This window comes from Haematobia irritans, chromosome 2 (genome assembly GCF_050003625.1).
Source record: "Haematobia irritans isolate KBUSLIRL chromosome 2, ASM5000362v1, whole genome shotgun sequence".
In the NCBI taxonomy this organism is placed as follows: Eukaryota; Metazoa; Arthropoda; class Insecta; order Diptera; family Muscidae; genus Haematobia; species Haematobia irritans.
This window is the reverse complement of record NC_134398.1, coordinates 511,416-535,749: the sequence shown is the minus strand read 5'-3', so window position 1 is coordinate 535,749 and position 24,334 is coordinate 511,416. Positions and strand designations below refer to the sequence as shown.

At 33.8% G+C, this 24,334-nt stretch overlaps 2 protein-coding genes across 10 annotated transcripts in view; one reads left to right on the top strand and one right to left on the bottom strand.

Annotated features, from left to right (window-relative positions):
* B4 (imaginal disc development protein B4) overlaps positions 1-4,321 on the bottom strand; it is a 350,112-nt gene extending 345,791 nt beyond the window's left edge. For all 9 annotated transcript variants that reach the window (XM_075293008.1, XM_075293015.1, XM_075293006.1 and 6 more), the window contains exon 1: positions 3,730-4,321. The gene's annotated coding sequence lies outside the window, so the exon portion shown is untranslated. The remainder of the gene's footprint in view (positions 1-3,729) is intronic.
* Positions 4,322-7,698: 3,377 nt separating this feature from the next.
* On the top strand, positions 7,699-13,425 carry grk (gurken). Its single transcript, XM_075293005.1, has 3 exons — positions 7,699-8,262; positions 11,888-12,460; positions 12,521-13,425. The coding sequence occupies exons 1-3, from the start codon at positions 8,199-8,201 to the stop codon at positions 12,721-12,723; spliced, it is 840 nt and encodes a 279-aa protein (XP_075149120.1). The 5' UTR covers positions 7,699-8,198; the 3' UTR covers positions 12,724-13,425.
* The last annotated feature ends 10,909 nt before the right edge of the window (positions 13,426-24,334 follow it).

Here is a 24,334-nt window from a genome sequence, read left to right as displayed (position 1 = left end):
TTTGAGCGTTATCGAGTAGTTAGTGTAAAAAAAGCGTGTTCACGTTATACGGTGTTCGCGTTAGTCGATGTTCACGTTACCGCAAGTGCACTATATATTAATATGTTAGAACATATTATGTTTGGAATATTACATTTTCTTAAATATAATATATCTGGATACAAACATATATTAATTTAGAAATTTCGTATAAACACATATATGTTAGAAACGTGAGAGCGAGCGGTGAGAATAAAAAACACGAGAGAGAATAAAACAAGATCGGTGGAAATAACATATTAATTTTCCATTGAATGATTAAAAAATGATACATTTAAAAAAAGCATTTTCAGTGAGTACATTAGTCCATCGGATAATACTTTTTTTAAATTTATGGAACATTTTAATTTTTGAGCAAATATGTTTGGGAGTATATGTTACAGAGGCGATTTTTTAAGGTTTAGGTAGTACATAATTTAATGTCTTCACTTCATTTGAACGTCATAGAAATCCTGGTCGATCTAAGATTGTATGTCAGAGAGTATTAAGAAAACAAGAGAACGAAACTGTCAAGCGAAACTGCGACAGTAGGTGGTAGTCGTGAGGAAATTAATCTACACTGGTAGAAAAATGTTTCGTACTATTAACGTACGGGCTTCGTTGATTATATTTCGTTAATATTACGAAATTTTTCGTTATAAGAACGAAAGTGATCGTTAATATAACGAAATCAATCGGGTAAGGACAATTTTGTGTTTTGGTTTTTCGTTATATTAATGAAACACGTTTCGTCTTGAAAAAGAAACGGTAATAAGTTCAACAGAAAACTTGTCTGCTGGGCAAACCTTAACAACATTTACGTTCTTTTCGCTGAAGAGTGCACAGGCTCATCACAGTTTCGTTGTGAATAATAAACATAGATGGTGAGTTAAATTGGTGTTTTTTGCATATTCGCAAGAAATTTAGTGAAAATGCTCCGGGGAAGTAAACTTTCAGATGAAGAAGGAGGAACAATTACCGTAATGAACCTTGGTTGTAAAAAAATTTGATAAATGGACACGGCGATACGAAACTAATGGAAAAAGTTTCGTTATATTAACGAAATATGTCGTTAAAAGTCAGCCAATGAAACAAATTTGTTAATACAACGAATCCAATCAACCAATCAACGTAACGTTTCGTAGTATTAACAAATATTTTCATTGTATTAATGAAAATGTTTCGTTATATCAATGAAAATTTTTCGTTGGCTGACTTTTAATGAAATTTTCTTTGTGTGGATTATTATTTTGTGGTCTTAGAAATAAGAGACTTTTTTTCTTAAGTGAAAGTCACAATATATGATTATAAAATTTCTTAATTTATCAATAAATATTATTTCCTACTCTATATAACTAAATCCTATTTCAAAGATCTTAACAAAAAATAATACACTATCAATGACTACGCTCAAATGCAACAATTGGTTGGGTTTCATTAATATAACGTTTGTGTTCATTTATACAACGTTCGCCTTTCATTCATACAATGAAAAAACTGGGTTCATACAATGAATGATTTTCATTCATACAACGTATAAGCTGCATCTATACAATGAATAAATTTCATTCATACAACGAATAATATTCGTTAATACAACGAAAAGGCTACGTAATAGCAACGTAATTATTCGTTCAAATTGTATTCCATATTCGAAATGTATTCCATAAAGGATTTCGTAAATATAACGTAAAATTACGTTGTTATAACGAAATGCTACGTTGGCTGACTTTTAATGAAGAATTTCGTTAATCTAACGTAGAAATTCATCGTATTAACGAAACTTTTTCTACCAGTGTAATGTCATGCAGTTTTGGTCGGCACTTCTTTCAAATGTCACACAGTTTGCGTCGGCGTCACCCAGTTCAGTTCTCTGCCGGCCTTTTGAAACGTAAGAAAAATAGGATTTAGAACCTACTTTGTAGTAACAAATGTTCTTTTATATAAATCTTTTCATTCTATTAAATATTTTGGCAGACAATGTGAAATTATAACTGCTGATGCCTTTATAAAGAATTAACAGCGCTTCGACCACAATGTCGGTTATACTAAAGCTGTAGGTATTGTGCGACATCTATACGACTGACATTTGTTGTTTTTGTAGAAGAGAAATTTTCGTCCTCTTGTTTTCTTAATACTCTCTGTTTATGTTTCTATACATATACCAGACCAATCGAATCCTCAAATTTGGCAAGATGTGCCTCAATTTCGCCCAAGTCTTAAGCAACCACTCTAATAATACCGCGAACAAGACGAAAGTCACTAAAACAATCGTATTGTTTAAAACATCCATTATTTTCAGAACGCTCAACTTATACATATAAGTACCACGCCTTCGACGAATATCAGGGTCACTGGAATACTTATAAAAAAATTAATATTTTTTGCATCCAATAAAAAATTAAATAAAACACTATATTTACAAACAAATATGTATATACGCAATTTGTGCATAATGCAAAAGTCCATCTTCAGTAAATAATCGGAAAATATCGTAGGGATGACCTCTAACATTCTTTTTTATTGTGGGTCCCACGGGACCTAATCACGCAGGTATCGCTCCCGGTGTTATAACACATCGGAGGGTTAATATTTGCCAAACCCGTTGTGATCTTAGTTAAGACACGCTGAGAGTGAAAACAACATAACAATGGGTTGAACTAAAACTCTGAGAATAGCCCGATTCTATGTTAATCACAATGTCCATTGAAATTAAGAATCAATATCAAAAAATTTTTAGTAAAGACAAAATGGAAATGCTTTAGCTTTTTTTCAGTGTATAAAATAAGTTTGGTTTATATTAGCTATTTGTGGTTTTTGTGAGGAAAAACTAAAAGTGTAAGCTAAAATAACATCCCTTATTATTATAAATAAATAGGGGGAAATATATTTTTTGAATACTAAATGAACCAATTTTCGGGCTCATCGATATTTATTCTATGTATTGATATGCAGGAACTCCTTCTACATATTCATCGATTGCACAGTACATGAAACTATTAAACTTGTCTAATATATTGGTTTTCTATTCGGCCCTTTATACCGCAGAATAATTTGTTAAATGTCTCAATTTGTTCATCAATCTAATAACATTAAAGATACAACGACGAAAAAAGACCGTAATAATGTTAAATGCAATTCATCTATTAAAATTGCGCGTACTTTTTAATTGGTCATATGGAAATATTCCTCACCTAAATATGTGAAGCATATTGCACAGTGTGTTTAACGAACTTTGTTGCTTGTGATGGTTGGCTCATAAACTCTTATGCCTGCACTTTTCATGGAAGTTTGAGTTTGTTACTAATTGTTCTCTTGTATGCTTGTATGATTATGTTTTTTTTTTTCTTTTTTAACAATTGCAGAATCTGAGAGAGCAACAATAACAAAGAGAGGTAGAGAGAGAGAGAGAGAGAGAGAATTAAAAGAAAAGGAATCAAGAGAGAGTGCGTAAACATTGCTATCGAAAAATGATTGTTGTTGCTGAGCGCACATACTGACATGCCGCTATTTGCAGTTAGCCAACAGCAAATTCCCCACCCCTTTCCCATTTCCACCATCCTAAGTGACCCCAGCTAGTAGAACCACCAGTCACATATGTATGAAAAGAAGAAACACACAAGAAACTGACACACAAAAGAAAAACTACCCAAATTGAAAGATATGGGAAGGGGTTACTCTGAAAAATATTCTTTTGTAAATTTTACTTACCGCAGTCTTCGAAGAGCTAGCCGTCACCTGACCGACCACCACAACTCGTTTTATTAATAACTGCACTTACAACACTTCTCAGCCCTTGCTTGACTACCACGAAATACTTAAGCAATTATTTGTTGGTATCTTTTCATTTTGCTTCACAATAACCCGGCCATTCTCTTCAACTTTGGCATTATTTATCTTCTTGCCGCAAATGCTTGCTGATTATTGTCACTACGCGGCAGCCGACAATCACGTAAATCAACGAGTGAATGCATTCATTAATTAATTGATTCTTTACATTTGTTCACTTATTATGGACTACAATCATGTTCGCACTTCACTAACCTCATCACTGCGGAAAAACATTGATTCCAATAATTTCTTATATTTTTGATTTTATTTTAATCTCCTAAATTTTCTATTTCTAGTGTTATTTCGCTTTTGGCAAACTAAAACAGCAGACAGAATTTGAATGTTTGCTCCACACGATTACTTTGTTGTTTAGTTAGTTTTGTTATTTTTGTTTAATGGGCGGGGGAGAAAGGCGAAGCACACTCACCAACACGACCGAGCACAACGAACGCTAAACACTGACTGATGTTGGATGTTGCTTGAAAGCTTGATGGTTTGAGTGGATGAAAAAGAGAAATATGGCAACAAGAAAATGTTTGAAGAATTGCAGCAGTCGCACGTAAACAGAGAGGCACAATGAAAAATCCAACAACAATTCGTATATTCGCACATACGGGGGCCACTTACAAAAATGCCCCAAACCGGCTTACACAAAAGAGAACTACAAAAGGGCAATGGAACACGAGAGCGTAGCTACCAGGTATAAAAGGGATGTTACTAAGGCATTTAAATATTTTTTGTCCACTACAGTGTACATTGTCGATAATATGTAGAAACAAGTCCATTGTTAAACTGATAATAAATGTAACTTACATATATTTTATTGCAAAGATTATAAATTCTTTTTTAGTTATTATTATAATTTTTTGTTGTTTTAGTTTGATATACATATCTACGCATTTTTTCACTTTCCAAGTATCCCAGCAAAAAACCTGCTGAATTTTCAGCAGCTTTGTAAAGGAAGTCAAACACAATAAGCGCTTACCTCTGCGAGGAATTCACTGATGAATTTCCTTCTCCTTTGTATAAAATTCAGCGCTTTCAGAAGCAGTACATTTACATGAGGAAATCATTGCAACTTTAGTGCGCTCAAGAATGCAGATAATAACAGGTTGGCTGATAAGTCCCCGGTCTAACAAAGAAAAACACAAATTTTTGTCAAAATTCGTTTTTATTATTCAACATACTTCCCTTCAAGAGCAATACAGCGATTATAACGACCTTCCAATTTTTTGATGCCAATTTGGTAGTACTTCTTCGGGTTTGCCTCAAAATAAGCCTCAGTTTCGGCGATCACCTTCATTGCAGCCAAATTTTTTCCCTGCGAGCATCCTTTTGAGGTCTGAGAACAAGAAAAAGTCGCTGGGGGCCAGATCTGGAGAATACGGTGTGTGGGGAAGCAATTCGAAGCCCAATTCATGAATGTTTGCCATCGTTCCCAATAACTTGTGGCACGGTGCGTTGTCTTGGTGGAACAACACTTTTTTCTTCTTTATATGGGGCCGTGTTGCCGCGATTTCGACCTTCAAACGCTCCAATAACGCCATATAATAGTCAGTGTTGATGGTTTCTCCCTTCTCAAGATAATCGATAAAAATTATTCCATACCCATCCCAAAAACAGAGCCCATTACTTTGCCAGCGGACTTTTGAGTCTTTCCACGCTTCGGAGACGGTTCACCGGTCGCTGTCCACTCAGCCGACTGTCGATTGGACTCAGGAGTGTAGTGATGGAGCCATGTTTCATCCATTGTCACATATCGACGGAAAAACTCGGGTGTCGTAAGAAGTCATGATAAAAAAAACACAAAAAGCTCCTGCTTACAAAAGTGCAACTTGGTAAGCGAAGGAGGAAGCACCCGCATACTCTAGTGCAATGGAATTGCGCTAATTTCAGCACTTCCATACTTTTGCGTCCCCCGCTATAATCGAAGAACTTACTTACACCTTTAGAAGAAAAAGCGCTGATTTCTGCACCTACAACTTTGCGCAGAATAGTAGTGCCTACAGTATGAACACTAATATTTAAGTGCTTTCAATTTAGTAATTATTTTTTGCTGGGATGTTTCAAATTCAAATTAATGGTAGTGCAAATAATTTCAATATTAACTAATTCTTCGAAGAATTTCCAAAAGTTGTGATAATAAAACACGCAAAGCCGGTTTTTTTTTTGTTTTTTGCATTGAGTTCACTTTTTTCTGTACGAATCATTTGTTTGTTGTAATAATTCTGGAATATAAGTTAGTAAAATTTTCGCGCTAGTTCATTTTTACTTTACTTGGTTAAGTTACTTTCTGACAAATAACGTTAGTGTATAATCTTTTTAAAATTAAATACCATATTTTCGTACAGTTCCCAAAAAATAGTAAGAATACATAACATGGTCAATATGGTTGAGCTCCAATCAACCCAATCAATGGTTTAGCTCCAATGAGTATCTTTACTTTTAGTTCATTTTTGTTTTTATGAGAAGGAAAAATTTCATAAATGTTATTTAAAAATCCAAAACTTTCAATAATGTGTTATTATTTTAACAACGCATTATGAAAATCTCAAAAACTGAAATACAGTTCAATTCGATTTCGAACGATGTAGTTTATTCTTCTTCTCATAAAACAGGTCACCGTTTTTCTGTGTAGGACACTAGCTATAAGAAGATTTCCTAACATTCACGAATGGTTCTAGCAGCACTCAGTGATAAGAGAGAAGTTTACCATTATGGTATCACAATGGACTGAATAGTCTAAGTGAGCCTGAAATATGGGGCTGTCATTATACCTAACCTAACCTAGTTAAAACGTAATAATATATGCAACAAAAATATTCCGTATACAGCACTCATTATTTGTAGACTACTTTCATCTCTTGAAACTTCGATGAAAACAACTAAAGCTAAGCTTTGAATTGAGCAAAACTATATTTAAACAATTTAATTAAGTCCCGTACATTTAAATCAATTATTCATTGTATTATGTATTGAATACTTTTATCTCCGTAAATACCTTATTTTTATAAATTTTGTTTTGTAGTTTCCAATTTTTTTTATTTAAACTAACCTGGGTACTTATTTTTAAGTTTTATCAATATGCACATTTTTGCAGTTCTAATTCTTTTTATTTTATGTAGAAGCAAGTTCTCACCAAAATTTGAATAGGACCAACCTGTTATACATTGATTACTCATGGTTGGGAGAAAAGACTAGTCAAAAAAGTATTCAAATTCTGCAGCTGCCGTTGACAATTTCTTCGTTTCGTAGGTTTGTTAATATTAGGGTTTGCAACTCATAATTAAAGAGGATTTTTTTAAATTTCTCCTCACTATGATCATATTCCACACTTTATTTTAAAACTATTGCTATACGTTTTAGCCCAATATTTTCGAGCAATTTAAACATTTTTCAATTTCATAAAATTAAATAAAGCACGAATACAACATAAATTTCTATTCCCTCTACCAATATCCCAAGAAAAGTAAAAATAGACTGTCTCTTTTCCCAACAAAATATCTTAGGCCTGCTAACCCTATGCGAATGCATTCGGCTAAGGCTGCACAAAAAGACCGATAAATCTTATGAAAAACTAAAGTAGATACAGAACTGTCAAATTATCACCTCTTCAATGAAATGAAAAACAAGCGGAGACTTTTCTTCTCTCACTTCACACAAGTGTACACGCTTAACGGCCTCTTTCTATTCAAAATTTCTTAGTTGTACCCCAAATGAATGGTTTTGATATACCCTTTTCTCACTCTCTCTCGCTCTCTCTCTCTCTCTCTCGGGATAAATATTCTCATTGCTCCACCGAGGCATATTGGCAAATTGATTTTGTCCCCAAGCTCCCAGTCTCACATCGTACGATCATTGATAAAGTTCTGAAAGCAGAAAATCGGGCGAGAATATTACGCGCTGTCTATTTTTGAAGGCATTACAGAAACAAAATTTCTTTCGCCTGTCGTGTGTCGCTATCGTCTGCCTGTCCGTCAAGTCTATATCGGAAAATATAAAATGTGTTGTTAGAAACAACACCGTGTCCATAGTAGTGACCCATAGAAAGAGAAAAAGGCAGAAAAACAGCGGGCTAAACGAACTTGACAAAGATGTGCGACATTATAGAGACCATCTATTACTGATGAACTCTCGCTATTAAAGTAAAAAATAACTCCAAACGCGACGTTTCTAGAGTCCGAAAAGCACCCAGCATCCAAGTGTGGTCCAATGAATCTCGAGGGTATTATGTGTACACGTGTCGGGGACTTTTCATCTTCATTTTAGGTATCCATTACAATACCACCACTACGGTGCCTAGACACTGCTAGTGGCGAGTTATTGCCTGCAACCAGAATCCACACAAAATGCAAATTCCAAAAAATTTGCTGCGGATAATTTTCATGCTGTCAACAATTGTCGCAGTCACAGGTGATTGAAATTCTCCAAGACTCACTACCAACTAAATGAGATAAGTGCATGAAGGAATGTGGTGATTAGGGGTACTCCTATACCGATGACCAATTGTATTTAATCGATTTTTTATCGATTTCATTCTGATTCAAGTGCTAAACATACGTATCTAGGATATATTCCATCAATATTAGAAATTTGCTTAAGTCCTTGGATTAAAATACGAATTTCGAAAGCTGTATACGTTATGAACTTTACTTCATCGTTACGACCATTGGATAGCGCTTTCAAGCACACATTCGATATGAACATGTCAAAGCAATCGATAATATACCCAAGTTCGGTTTTCCAATCTGGTCACTGTCAATTGTTTATATTTTATCACAAAGGAAACAAAGTTGTCCTGTGAGGACAAGAAAATAAACTGGTAAAAAACTTACCGGTTTAAACAAAATGTGATACGGGCTGCAATTTTTAAGTGGAAAATATAATGTTCCTAAACTAGTGTAATATGTCACCAACGTCAATTAAAAAATTAATTGATCCAATTAAAAATTTAATTGTTACTATTAGTATCTGTGACTGATTTTTATTTCAATTAAAAATTTGTTGAGTCAATTATATTTTTAACTGGAAAAATGTTGATGATATAATTTTGTGTGTATATATGAGAGCGAAGGGGCGTGAGAAAGAAACGGAAATAAAACCTGAGAGAGTTGACGAAAGATAAAAATTTAATATGTTTAAGTCTAAATAATTTGATTCTTAACATACATATATATTCTGAGAAATGAGAATAGACATTTGGTTGAAAAGAGAATTTCGTTTGCCTTCAGAGCAGCATTTTATGTATGTGTGGGTATGTGTTTTGTTGACCTACAGCGGCACCATTGTTTCTTCTAGTGGCGTCAAAACAAATCGAGACGTCCGAGAAGTAAGTCTGAATGTTCATACAAAAGAAATGAAAAAATTAAAACAGTGAAAAATACATAAGATTTTCAAAGGAATCTTCATATAAATAACTGAAGGCTATTCCACTGCCTTCGTGGCTGCCTATGTGGGTGTTTTTTTATACCCTGCGCCACACTGTGGAACAGGGTATTATAAGTTAGTGCATATGTTTGCAACACCCAGAAGGAGATGAGATAGACACATGGTGTCTTTGGCAAAAATGCTCAGGGTGGGCTCTTGAGTCGATATAGCGATGTCCGTCTGTTCGTGAACACATTTTTGTAATCAAAGTCTAGGTCGCAGTTTTAGTCCAATCGACTTCAAATTTGCACAAGTATGTGTTTTGGTTCAGAATAGATCCCTATTGATTTTGGAAGAAATCGGTTCAGATTTAGATATAGCTCCCATATATATATTTCGCCCGATATAGACTTATATGAACCAAGAAGCCAGAGTTTTACCCTAATTTGCTTAAAATTTTGTACAAGAAGAACAATTAGTACTATAGTCAAGCGTGCCAAATTTTATTGAAATCGGTTCAGATTTAGATATAGCTCCCATATATATCTTTCGCCCGATATGGACTAATACGGTCCCAGAAGCTAGAGTTTTACCCCAATTTGGTTGAAAGTATGCCAAATTTTATTGAAATCGGTTCAGATTTAGATATATCTCCCATATATAGCTTTCGCCCGATTTACACTCATATGGCCAATTTTTAACTCCGATTTAGTTGAAATTTTGCACAGGGAGTAGAATTAGCATTGTTGCTATGCGTGCCAAATTTGGCTGAAATCGGTTCAGATTTAGATATAGCTCCCATATATATCTTTCGCCCGATATGGACTAATACGGTCCCAGAAGCTAGAGTTTTACCCCAATTTGGTTGAAAGTATGCCAAATTTTATTGAAATCGGTTCAGATTTAGATATATCTCCCATATATAGCTTTCGCCCGATTTACACTCATATGACCAATTTTTAACTCCGATTTAGTTGAAATTTTGCACAGGGAGTAGAATTAGCATTGTTGCTATGCGTGCCAAATTTGGTTGAAATCGGTTCAGATTTAGATATAGCTCCCATATATATGTTTTTCTGATTTCGACAAAAATGGTCAAAATACCAACATTTTCCTTGTAAAATCGCCACTGCTTAGTCGAAAAGTTGCACAACTGACTCTAATTTTCCTAAACTTCTAATACATATAAATTTTAAATATTAAATTTTTCCCATATTTGTTTACTAACATTGTGCTCCACCCTAGTGCATTAGCCGACTTAAATTTTGAGTCTATAGATTTTATAGAAATTTATGGATGGGTTAAACAATTATTGTTTACCATTTGAAAATAAAGTACTTTTGAATGGTTATCGTTAAAAAACTGTAGGGTTCGATACAAAAATATTAAAGTTTATACTAGACTTGGGACAAATAGTTTATAATTTCAGTAAGAACACAATTTAGTATGGGAGAAGATGCTTTCATACATATAATATTTTGGGTCAAAGAGCTTTCAAAAATATTATATGTTCACATAAAACAAACATGGTAATGTTTCGGCAATATCCAAAAATATATGTGTTTCCTGCAAAATTGTTTTAAAGAGACAAATACCAAAGTTAAATACGTTAAACTATTTCTTTTCCAATTTAAAGTCAAAACTGCGAGGTATAATTAATTTATTCATTTGTTATATACACCAAGAGAAGGAACATGATTAGCCCAAACTTTGTTCAAGAGCATAATGTTACTTTTGTATGGGAATAATTGTCGCAAAAATATTATTTTGTCGCAAACACAATATGCTTGCCAAATTCATGTACATAATTTCCGGGAAAATACTATGGTTGCAACAAACGTGTTATATGTTTCCCGTGAAAAAGCAACATTATAATTTCACCTGGTCGAATAATTATTTTCTTTCATCTAAATTCTTTTCTAACAATTTTTTTAGTTTTTTGTGTAAGAAGAGGCCATGGTATGCTTATTTTTGTATATTCATTTGTCAATGCTTTATATGTAAGAGAAATCTTATGGTTTTCGGAGTTTTCGTTTTGGTTCTTATTTATGGAAACATAAAAGTTTTTGCTACAAAATAATTGTAGTTTGAGTGCACTCTAGCGAAGAACTCATTGTCCTGCAAACACTTTCAAATTTAAAACAAAGATAATTGAGAAGAAGATGCAGTCTTGTCATAGCAAAACTGAAGCACCAGAGGACTCTGCTAACAAAATATCATAAAGTTTGCGTCGACGTGTCTGTCAAATGTACTGCCGTTTGCGTCGGAAAATATCATAACATTTGTGTTTTTCATAAATTTCTGAATAAAAACCCACAAAAGCAATACCAAAACGATTGTAGAAAATTAAAATAAAACGTATGTGTATTTTAAAGCAACTATTCATTATGGTTTTATGTGAATATTGCCGTTTAAATTTATTCTTGGGCAGAGCTGCTTTGGAAAAAATTGACAAATAACACAATTTTTTTCTCATAGCCCTCTATACATTGACATTTGTTTTCTCTTTATAAGAGCACAATGCTTAATCTTGTTATACTCAATTATCTTTGTTTAAAATATCACTTATATTTATGTGTTATATACCCTATAATAATCTGACCGTGAGAGTGATTTTTCAAAGTAATTTTTTTGAGTGAGGAAAATTCGCAAATAAACTCTCTATTTACAGATTGTTGTTCTAGCCGAATATTATTCCTTAAGGAGCAGACCTTCAATATTATTCAACAACACAAGATGCAACAGTACCAACAAAGTGATGATCACCCTAAACCCATGAGTGAGAAATTTGAACAACACGTTTTCAACAGCAACACTGGATCATCAGATAAGATCTTCACTAAGAATCACACCAATGTCAATGTCGATGATGAATCATCATCGGGTGACGAGCAGACAAATGCTGATGGTTCCAGCACTGGTGAGAATTCGGCCCACTTGGATCGACCGCCTCCGGCAGTCGGCATATTCAATGAGGAATCACAACAAAATCCATCAGAACAATTTATAACTGACCCCGCTGTCCGAGAGCAACTGAGCGATAACAAAGGCTATCAACTATTCGATATTTACTACACCATAATGAGAGATGTCTTGTCCTTCTCATGTACAGGCCAATTCCTCACAGAATTTTGTTTGAACGGAGGACGATGTTTCCGTTATCCAGTGGGAAATCACAGTTTCTTTTCTTGCGAATGTGCCGATGGTTACGTTGGGGAACGTTGTGAATCGAAGAGTGTTAATGGTAAGAGTTTTACCAGTTCTTCTCACATTTCTCTTTGTAACACAGTTAAATTCTTTCTAGGAGTTTTTGTGCCCACATCTACCTTGGATATCAAACAACCAAAAATTTTAACCGCCCGAGTCGTCTTCTCCTTTCCCATGCTGATATTTCTTACGGTCACCTATTTGTTTTTCGGTATGGCAATAGTGTTCAAATGCCAACCCCCGTATAGAAACAAAAACTCGCCGCATACTTCTCGAGCAGCCGGACTGCTCTTTACGTGAACGTTTTGTATCCCCGTCGAAGCGTGGTATGAGACGATGCAAGTGCAATTTTCATTACATACGTCGCAGAATGTCCGCTGTTTGGAAAAGCTTTTCCAGAACGTCGGTTCCGGTACAACAAATTTAAATTTTCTTATTAAAAGTAATCTTAATTGTAATTAATCTAATCCGTAGAATAGTTTGCTTGAATTCAAATTCAATATTCGATAATTCTAAGTCCTTCAAATTTGTTTGAGACTGTGCGCAGTCGGTAGTATTTTTCATTAATTTTTTATACAACTTTGATATGTAGATTTTGCTTTGCCGTAATTATTTTGTTTTCTATCTCTTCAACCTAAAGAAGGAGCTTTTCCCATAGAAAAAGCGCGCTTTTTCTTCATATCATCTTAGTATTTATTTCTGTGTATGTGATATAGGCGTGGCTACGTACAATTTATCACACACTTGTGTATTACTTTTTTTCTGTAGTACTGGAGGCGCTTTCAGAAATGCAGAATAATTTGTAGTTTTTCTTTTTATTATTATTATTATTATCCGTAGTGCACTATAATTTTGTAACTTCGAGTTACACCCCCGTCATCTTTCTTCAGATGTGTATTATTATTATTATTTTTTTTTTTTTGTTGAATGTCGTTTGTAAACAAAACATATGAAAATTATTTTATATAACTAATAAAATGACGTACTTTTTTTTGAAATTAATTATTTTTATTTATTAATCATTAAATTCAGTTTTATGTTAAAATGGCATCGAGAACAGTTGTATTATCCTCACCTTGTATACAAGAAATAAGAGACAACGTTTGTACTAGGAGTTTGAATGACATACTGAAAATGTATATGTAATGACAATATTGTTTCAGTAATGTTAACGACATTTCTGAATGTATACTTTTGTTTGGAATATTTTGAATAATTAAAGTACCGTTTAACTCTCGCTACACATGATTTAAGTTCACAACGTAATATAAGAACACTACTCCGTACGACTGCGAATCAGAGCCAATTTGTCTTTACTACAATTTATATGAAATCTTCAGACCCCGACAGGATGCCATCGTTACTTTTGGTTATTAATATGAAGAAAGAGTTATAACTTTGTTTCAAACTTTTAGGAAGTTCGGTATTACTATGGGCGATTATGTTTCACAAAAAAGATGTTACCTTGGTATTATAGTAACTCTTTTCCCAATTTTATTGTTAATTTATAATATTTTGAGGGATACAGGATCGAAAACTATGACAGTGTTCTTCATATTTTGCAATCGATTACGACAATGTTGCACCTTTTATTCCACTCGAAATCGCCATAAGTTTTCTGTTAAAAGGATAAATGAAATGGTTCGTTATACGCAGCGCTTCACTGTAACACCAGTTAGATAATGTGCTACTTAGATAGCATTATTTCAGCATATGCCCACATCCCTACCTTAACCATGACAATTAGTATTACAAAAGTCGAAACCGAGTTTTATACACGCAAAGAAAAAAAACGTTTGGAAAACGTGTACCGAAAACGTTTTTCTTTTGTTAGAGTTTTTTGAATTGCTTCGAAAATTTTAAACTTTTATCACCAAAAAAATTCGTTTGTTACAAAGTTTTTATTTTTTTCAATAAAAAAAGTTATTTTTGAAACAACAACAGAGTCCATTTCGTTTATATCAAACACTGTTCTTTTCTGACTTTTGGTCTTTAATAAAACACATTTTACAGTTCAAAATTTAATATAAATAGTACAATGTAATGTTGAACATTTTTTTCGGAATCTTCCGAACATATGTAGAATGTATGTAAAAAAAAAAAAAAAAAAAAAAACTTTGGTCGAAGCAGGGATCGAACCCACGACCCTTGGCATGAGAGTCAGACGTAGCAACCACTGCTCCACGGTGCCAAACTAAATGTTTGTTTCTGTTAAATAAACTTTGTTTATTCGGTTCGTGGGCGCCGCAAGCTATGCTATATAAATATAACTTATATGGATATTTATCTATTGATGACCATAACAGGTACATAGCTCAGTGGTTAGTGTGTTGGCTTACAAAGTGCATGGTCCGCGGTTCGATTCTCCGTCCAGGCGAAAGGTAAAAAAATTTTAAAAATTTATAAAATCGTATAATTTCTTCTACATTGTTTGTATTACAGAAAAAGGTGTTAAGAACTAAAAATCTTCGTGGAAGTGAGAAAGATGTGAGGGAAAATGCAATTAGCCAGAAAAATTTTTTTTTTTTGAGTTAGTCTTTATGAAATTGTTTTTACATCCTGGAAAAGAATAAACGTTTATCACAAAAAGTATATACTTTTCTTCCAAATACACTTCCTTACAGCGAAAAGCAAATGAGAAACGAACTTTGTTTGTCTAAAATTTCGTTTGGGAGGAAAGAATTATTTTTTTGCGTGTACCCTTCACCACTACTGTGGTACAGGGTATAATAAGTTTGTGCATGTGTATGTAACGCCAAGAAGGAGTAATCATAGACCAACCTATTAGTATACGGATTGGATTAGAATTAAATTCTGAGTCGATTTAGCGATGTCCGTCTGTCTGTCTGTTGATGTATTTTTGTGTGCAAAGTACAGCTCGCAGTTTTAGTCCGATTGTACTAAAATTTGGTATAGGGTCCTGTTTCGGCTCAAAGACGATCCCTATTGATTTTGGAAAAAATCGGTTCAGATTTAGATATAGCTGCCATATATATTTTTCAACGATCTGGCCATAATTGGCGATCTTCCTCAAATTCCGTACATCCGAATATTTTATGAGTCTCGAAAAACTTGCAAAATATCAGCCAAATCGGTTCAGATTTAGATATATCTCCCATTTATAGCTTTCGCCCGATTTACACTCATATGACAACAGAAGCCAATTTTTAACTCCGATTTAGTTGAAATTTTGCACAGTGAGTAGAATTAGCATTGTAGCTATGCGTGCCAAATTTGGATGAAATCGGTTCAGATTTAGATATATCTCCCATATATAGCTTTCGACCGATTTACACTCATATGACCACAGAGACCAATTTTTAACTCCGATTTAGTTTAAATTTTGCACAGGGAGTAGAATTAGCATTGTAGCTATGCGTGTCAAATTTGGTTCAGATTTAGATATAGCTCCCATATATATGTTTTCCTGATTTCGACAAAAATGGTCAAACAACATTTTCTTTGTTTTTGTTTTTTACTAAAATTGTGTTCCACCCTAGTGCATTAGCCAACTTAAATTTTGAGTCTATAGATTTTGTAAAAGTCTATCAAATTCTGTCTAAATCGAGGGTCGTGGTGAAATTCTGAGTCGATCTGAGCATGTCCGTCCGTCCGTCTGTTGAAATCACACTAACTTCCGAACGAAACAAGCTATCGACTTGAAACTTGGCACAAGTAGTTGTTATTGATGTAGGTCGGATGGTATTGCAAATGGGCCATATCGGTCCACTTTTACGTATAGCCCCCAGATAAACGGACCCCATAATTTGGCTCGCGAGGCCTCTAAGAGAAGCAAATTTCATCGGATCCGGCTGAAATTTGGTACATGGTGTTAATATATGGTCTCTAACAACCATGCAAAAATTGGTCCACATCGGTCCATAATTATATATAGCCCCCATATAAACCGATCCCCCGATTTGACTTGCAGAGCCTCTAAGAGAAACAATTTTCATCCGATCCGGCTGAAATTTGGTACATGGTGTTAGTATATGGTCTCTAACAACCATGCAAAAATTGGTCCATATCGGTCTATAATTATATATAGCCCCCATATAAACCGATCACCAGATTTGACCTTTGGAGCCTCTTGGAAGACCAAAATTTATCTGATGCAGTTGAAATTTGGTACGTGATGTTAATATATGGCCTCAAACCCCCATGCAAAAATTGGTCGATATCGGTCCATAATTATATATAGGCCCCATATAAACCGATCCCCAGATTTGACCTCCGGAGCACCTTGGAAGAGCAAAATTCTTCCCATTCGGTTGAAATTTGGTACGTGATGTTAGTATAGGGTATCCAACAACCATGCAGGAATTGGTTCCTATCAGTCCATAATAATATATAGCTGCCATATAAACCGATCCCCAGATTTGACCTCCGGTGCCTTTTGGAGAAGCAAAATTCATCCGATCTGGTTGAAATTTGGTACGTGGTGGTAGTATATGATATTTAACAACCATGTGAGTTGAAATTTGTGGATGACAGTCTTTCGTAGAAGTTTCTACGCAATCCATGGTGGAGGGTACATAAGATTCGGCCTGGCCGAACTTACGGCCGTATATACTTGTTTTTTACTAAAATTGTGTTCCACCCTAGTGCATTAGCCAACTTAAATTTTGAGTCTATAGATTTTGTAAAAGTCTATCAAATTCTGTCTAAATCGAGTGATATTTAAATGTATGTATTTGGGACATACCTTTATATATAGCACCCAACACATTTGACGGATGTGATATGGTATCGAAAATTTAGATCTACAAAGTGGTGGAGGGTATAATATAGACGGCCCCGCCCGACTTTAGACTTTCCTTACTTGTTTTTTACTAACATTGTGTTCCACCCTAGTGCATTAGCAGACTTAAATTTTGAGTCTATAGATTTTGTAGAAGTCTGTCAAATTCTGTCCAGATCGAGTGATATTTAAATGTATGTATTTGGAACAAACCTTTATATATAGCCCCCAACATATTTGACGGATGTGATATGGTATCGAAAATTTAGATCTACAGGGTATAATATAGTCGGCCCCGCCCGACTTTAGACTTTCCTTACTTGTTTTATTACCAAAATCGACTAATCAACGTTTGCATTTTTGAAAATCAACTAATTGAATTTTACATTTTGTAAAAATTTACTTCTTATCCGGTTCAGTTTTTTAAGCTAATTAGACCAATGTAGTTTTGTAAATAAAAACAAGTTTTATTACATTTTGCCAAACGTTTCGACAATTCCTTGTTGTCTTCCTAATTAGCTTAAAAACTGAACCAAATATCACTGATATATAGGATATAAATTAACTTTTTATACTAACCAAAATTTTGGAAAAGTCTAAAAATCGCCTTTCCAAATTTGAAATAGGTCAAAAAGTCGAATTTTTCCCAATTTCGTTATATCAGAGAAATAGGTATGTTAGGCACAATCGCAGGACGAAACATGGAACCGGGGAGAATTCAGCGCAAGAGATAAGCCCACATGATATTACCATAGCCGTATATGATAGTATAATATGGCGATCACACCAAGCATTCACTACCGAAATAAAAATAATGTTGACAACTTTAATTTTTCTTCTTTTTTAACTTGTACTAACACTATGAAGAAAAAATTTTAATTTTGAGGACCTACCTCAATTAGTTCAAGAGCTATATGAGTTTGGTCCGAGAACTTGATTCTTGGAACAAACTCATATAGCCTTACGAAAATAAGCGCTGTTGGGCCTATAAAATCCAGCAAAGTGTGAGAAAATATACAAAAAAGAATCCGAAAAAAATATCAATTATAATTATTGTATGAATTTAGACATACAGTAGAAAAATGGTCTCAGGATTTCGTATTTTTCGTTTATCGTTATGGAAAGTATTTATAACTTGTTTAGATAAAATTATTAACTTCAAAATAACATCGAGAAATAAATCGAAACTAAGTGGGGCAATAGACTTCATGCCAATAAAAAGCCAAGTAAATTAGTAGAACTTTTTGCTAACGGAAAGATGTCGTCTATTACCCGTATAATGTTTTGCGCAGAGATGGTCCGAGTAGCAATTTTTTGGATTTTCTTCAGTCAAAAAGTTGTAAACGTCATATACCTGTATAAAAACGTAGATATGATTTCAAAAACTTCAATATGACAACGGCATATTGAAGTAATTTAGAATGTTTTATAATAATATTTTTAAATTTTTATTAAAAAGGAATTTACATAATTTGCAGGCTGAAAAACGTGAAAATTGAAACTGTGAAAATTGTTGTGGCAAAAATCGGATGTAGGTACACAGTGTGGTCATGCAAAATACCAACAATGCATATTTAAATTTATAAATAACCCCGATATAAATGCCTTACAGTTTACGACAGACCATCTCTGGTTTTGCCTTATGCACAATTATTTTAATTTTTATCCCTAAAATATATGGCTAACATACAATGAAGATTCTCATGGATATAATAGACAAATCTCTTATTTCCACAATTTTAAAGAAACAAATAAAGGAAACATTTTGGTAATTTTGCTGATATTACTCCTTCAAGTTCTTGTATCTCTCCCTCGAATGTCACACTTGACGAATATTAATCCATTAACACCATCAGTCTCAACTGTGTTATCGAGTAAGTATGAACACGACAACTCGTAGCAACACATCATAGTTCCGATGGGTTTGTCTAACATTACAACTGGAAAAACAATTTCCCCCAACCCCTTGGCAGGATTTTCGGCTGCAAAGCACGTGCAAATCGTTGCACTAAAATGCAAAATTAACCAACCCCAGACTCCAAGCGATTTTCGACGTAGACAAAACCTTTAGTAGAACGAAATGAATTGCCATCTGCATGAGTTTGGGGGTTGAGTGAGAGAAAGTTTTGTATGAAGTTCCAACAGCTGATAGGAAGAACACCAGTATGCGCGCCAAGGCATGCGTAGGTGTATGACGTGGTGGCTGCATGCATGCCAATGGAACATTTATATGTTTTATTCTTGGCGAGAGCAGTATACTCAATCTGGTTGGGGCTCTGTTTGCTGGAGTGGGTGGAAAGTTCTTTAGGTTACATTTGGAATATGGGAGGATATTTGTCTGTTTAATTTCGCTTTCGTGTTTTTGTTACTGGAAGTTGGCCTGCGTCGAAACATGCCGGCTCTTTTTGGCCCTCGATGTGGGGCAGGCTAATGATGGTGATGATGACTATGAGACGATGATTAACATTATAGCTTTGCAATTGTTGTTGGTGATAATGAAAAAAAGGTAAAGCTCTCCAATGGAAAATTGTTACTAAGGGCTAAAACAGCTGGTTTGCCAGTTGTAGGTGGCAATGAATGGAAGGAGAAGTTAGAGAGAAAGAACTATGGATTTCCCAGACCATCTCTTTGGTATGAGTGAGCCACGTACCACCAGTCAAGCACGTGATATGTTGTACCCAAACACATGCAGAAAAAATGTGTTTGTTTATGACCACAGCAAATGTTTATTAATACATGAATTAATTACTTTTTTTTTGGTGAGCATGTATTTTGTGTTTAGACACTAGTATGTTTTCAAAGTTATAATGCTTTATCTGTTAAATGAGTACGTTACATGTTAATGTGTTGTGATAAAAATTCAATACAATGGTATGCACTGTAATACATTCTAAATAGGTTTGATTAGGTATAGTGACAGGCTGTTATTTTTGGGCTCAATTTGCTATGCAGTCCATTGCAAAATCACAAGTTTTGAACTTCTCTCTTATCAGTGGGTGTGCCCCGAGTACGAATGTCGTTACGTATTTTTTCCAAAGAGAAAGTGGAGAGGACTAACTAAATCATGTGGAAATCCGGATGATATGTTCAGTTAGGTCTCGTCATCCTTTTTTCCACACATTCAGTAAAAGACGTCAATCGTTTATCATACAAATTCGATATTTTTCCGCAAAATAAACAAGTTTCACACACAAAAAGTAAATAGCGACTTCCAATTTCTTCTGCTCTCGATGCAATTCTTGGGATTGGAATACAACTTCAATTTGGAAAACGTCATCAACACAACATTGGAAAAACAAGCACTAGCGTATCTAGACAATTTGTTATCAAGGAATACTATCTAAATAAAGTAATAATATACAGTCGGCGTAATAATATACAGTGGCAAATCGTAAATAGGTTTTCAAATTTCAAACAAAACGTTATGCTCTTATGTATTGGCAATGTATGCACAACGCCATTGGCATTTAGCCAGGTATACTAGACGTTTCCACTAATTATTGTTTTTTCTAATTCTTCGCTCCTAAAAGTAGGCTTTCAGTTGAAACAAAAATTATAAAATGCTGCCAATCACGTTAGTATTGTCACAAACCCTATAGCACTTGGCAGCACATGTAAACAAGCCTGTCGTTATATCAAAGAGAATGAAAATACGAGAGAACGACAATTTCTCTTCTACAAAAACAACATATGTCAACCTATAGATGTCGCACAATGCATGCCGCTTTGGTGTTACCGACGTTGTGGTCGAAGCACTGTTTTGATAAATTGTTTATAAAGGCATCGACAGTTATAATTTCAAATTGTCTACCAAAAAAATTATTAAAAGTAGGTTCTAAATCCTATTTTCCTTACGTTTCGTAAAGCCGGCAGAAAACTGAACTGCGTGACACCGACGCAAACTGTATGATATTTGAGAGAAGCGCCGACAACAACTGCATGCAGAAATTTTCCTCATGACTGCCACCTACTGACGCAGTTTCGCTTCACAGTATCGTTCTCTTGTATTTTTATTCTCTCTGGTTATATTTCACATTTTTAATTGCAATGAATTGCCAATTTACATTTGCCTTTATAGCATTGCCAAACACCTCATCGATGCTGCCCATAAACATGCAGCAGTATATTTTATGCCTTCGGATTCAACTTATAATGTGACCAATATATGGGATATGTTCTACACGAGCACTGTCGTCCGGAATAACTGATAATCTGCAAGGCGCATAAGTCAGCTTTTGTACGTACCATTTATTCAATTATATTATAATACAAAATAATTTTTTTCATGTACATTTGATGAGAGGTGACATTTCTTATGTATTTTTATCTGCTGAATTCGAAAATAAAAGTTAAAATTTTTTATGGAACAAGTTTTGAGATATCCCGTAATTTTTAGTTTTCGGCTTTTTTTACTAAACAAATCATATCTCGAGCTAAAAATATCCAATTATATCATTGTTTGTACTTAAATGCAAGGTATTGAGATGGCGAACAAACTTGTATAATTGGATCTGTAATAAGTTATTCACTTATACAAGATCGAAATACATAAGAAAAGTCGCCTCTCATCAAGTGTACATTTTTAGTGTAAACTAGTATTATTATTCAATTAACCGAAAAACTAGCATTGTATATTTTAGGCCAAATGTTCACGTTTTTAATTGCAGTGAATTGCCAATTTACATGTGTCTTTATAGCATTGCCAAACACCTAATCGATGCTGCAATATGGCAATACGTAGTATTGTCACACACCACCCTAAATATGTACTGTATAAACTTATTTACAATCACGGCGCCGTACCATATCTAACAAACGCCGCCAGTTGTTCCTAAGTCAGCTTTTCTCCATACCATTTATTCAATTAACCCAGAAGGATTTCATATTTTTGGCACTGCTAAATCTTAAATGTTCTATATTTATTTATTTATTTAATGTTTAATGTACAACAAGATAAGGTCTTATAATTAAAATGCAGGAATCTCATTACATTACATGCAAAAAAAGTGAATCCTATATTTCGCTAAAGTCGATTTAATTATATTTTAGTTCAGATTCCATTACTTTAATTTTTTTGCGTATGTTAGATAAATTAACAAAAACAGAGAAAAATTTTTACACAAATGAAGCGTAAAGATTAACTAAATTCGTGTTCCCTCAAAAATAGTTCAGAATTTCTTAAAATTTGTAAATTTTACCAATGATGAACCCATCCTGAACTACGTCTGGCACTAAGACATTCTTGCAAGTTTTTCCTTCAAACTACAAAATTTTCTTTAAGAAGCGAAAAAAAATTAATTATTTCTAATAAATTTTTTGGAATTTGTCGAAAATTATTTTCTTATTTTTGCGAAATCGGCGTGACATCTGCGTTTCTAATACTGTTTTGTTAAAATTTTTTAAAACTAATCTATTTTTTCAAAAATTAACTAAAATGTTCTTTCTTGGTGGGTTGACTGTTTTTTGAATCTACAGAATAAAATTGAGACATTGTAGCTTGCCAACATATTGATAGACCTTATCAGTTAACAAAAGTTCACAAAGTTAAAATAGAATGGAGAGACGTCAGTAAATTCTGAAATCAATTATATTACTACACAGAACGAAAAATTAATTTTATAAAAAAAAAAACAAAAATCCAAATGAATTATTTATAAATTTTCCTTCGATAAACTTTTAAATGTCCAGAGTTGTAGGAGTTTTATCGAAAACAGGTTCTAATTTTAACTTATAAAAAAAGTCTACTAAAATATCGTAGGAAATTTATCACTTACAAAATGTATAAAGAAATCCATTATTCAACTTTATATCATAGTAAGTTTGTAAATTTAATGTCGATAAAAAATCAACAATTTTATAAAAATATCGTAAACGATTTATCAATATAGGCCAGTACTCTGTTCATTCTTGCGAAAAAACTTATAGAAATCATTATTTCGCACATAGAAAGCGGTGTTTATTTAGGTAACTGGGAGCACTATTTAACAGGGAGCGATATTGAATTAAGTTATTACACCCAAACACACACACATACTCCTAGCCCTTTATTAAAAAAAAGAAGAATGCGCATTTATGTATTTTAGAAAATAATTTGGTTATTGAAAAAATACAATACAAATCGATGCCCTCATTCCAGAGTACGCTAAGTCAACTTAGCGTGTTTTGATGGAGTTCGATATATTTTATTCGGTTTTATGTGAATTACATCCTGTCAAAAATTCGAATTTATTGGATACTTCTATCAAAAGTTATGGTTAATATTGTACTTAGCCTGTGACTAAACTTATAAAAAATGTCCAATCCAAAAAGGGCAAAAAGCTTTGTTCGGTTAAAGTGGTATAAGTCATTTTTAGCCATGTTCTATTATCACTATTTTGAGTTCGTACATACTAAAAAAATCTATAATAAATATGATTTTAAGACCGAAAAAGGGAATTTCTATCTTGTACGGTTTTTGAGAAAAAAAAAACTTTGAACGTGTTTTCTGTAAAATTCACTTTTTACACTTAGCGTACTTTGGAATGAGGCCATCGAAATCTAACAAATAAGCTTCACTATATCAAACCAATATTTTATTTATATTTATTCAATACATATTTTATTTCACATATATAATTCACATTAAAATATACATTGTTTGTGTCTGTGTATGCGGTTGCTGCTTGTTATTACAAAATTAACATTTTATTTTTCCTCGGGCAACTGATCTGCTGCTCCTTGATCCTTTGTATATTTTCGGAACAAAAGTATGATCCATGTTTGCGTTAGTTTTAATAAATAAATTATTTCTTAATTCACATTGCAAATGGCGCCATGCTATAAACGTCAGTTTTTCAACTCGAAAAAAACAAAGTGCCACAAATGGAATCAAAAATATACGGCCGTAAGTTCGGTCAGGCCGAATCTTATGTACCCTCCACCATGGATTGCGTTGAAACTTCTACGAAAGACTGTCATCCACAATCGAATTACTTGGGATGTGGTATCTTAAAACTTCTTAACATCGTTTTCTAAATTGTGAGTTAGAACTATTTTGTCTAATATATACCACATATATTAGACAAAATAGTTATGTATAGGTAAGCCTACACGCAAAAAAATAATTCTTTCCTCCCAAACGAAATTTTAGACAAACAAAGTTCGTTTCTCATTTGCTTTTCGCTGTAAGGA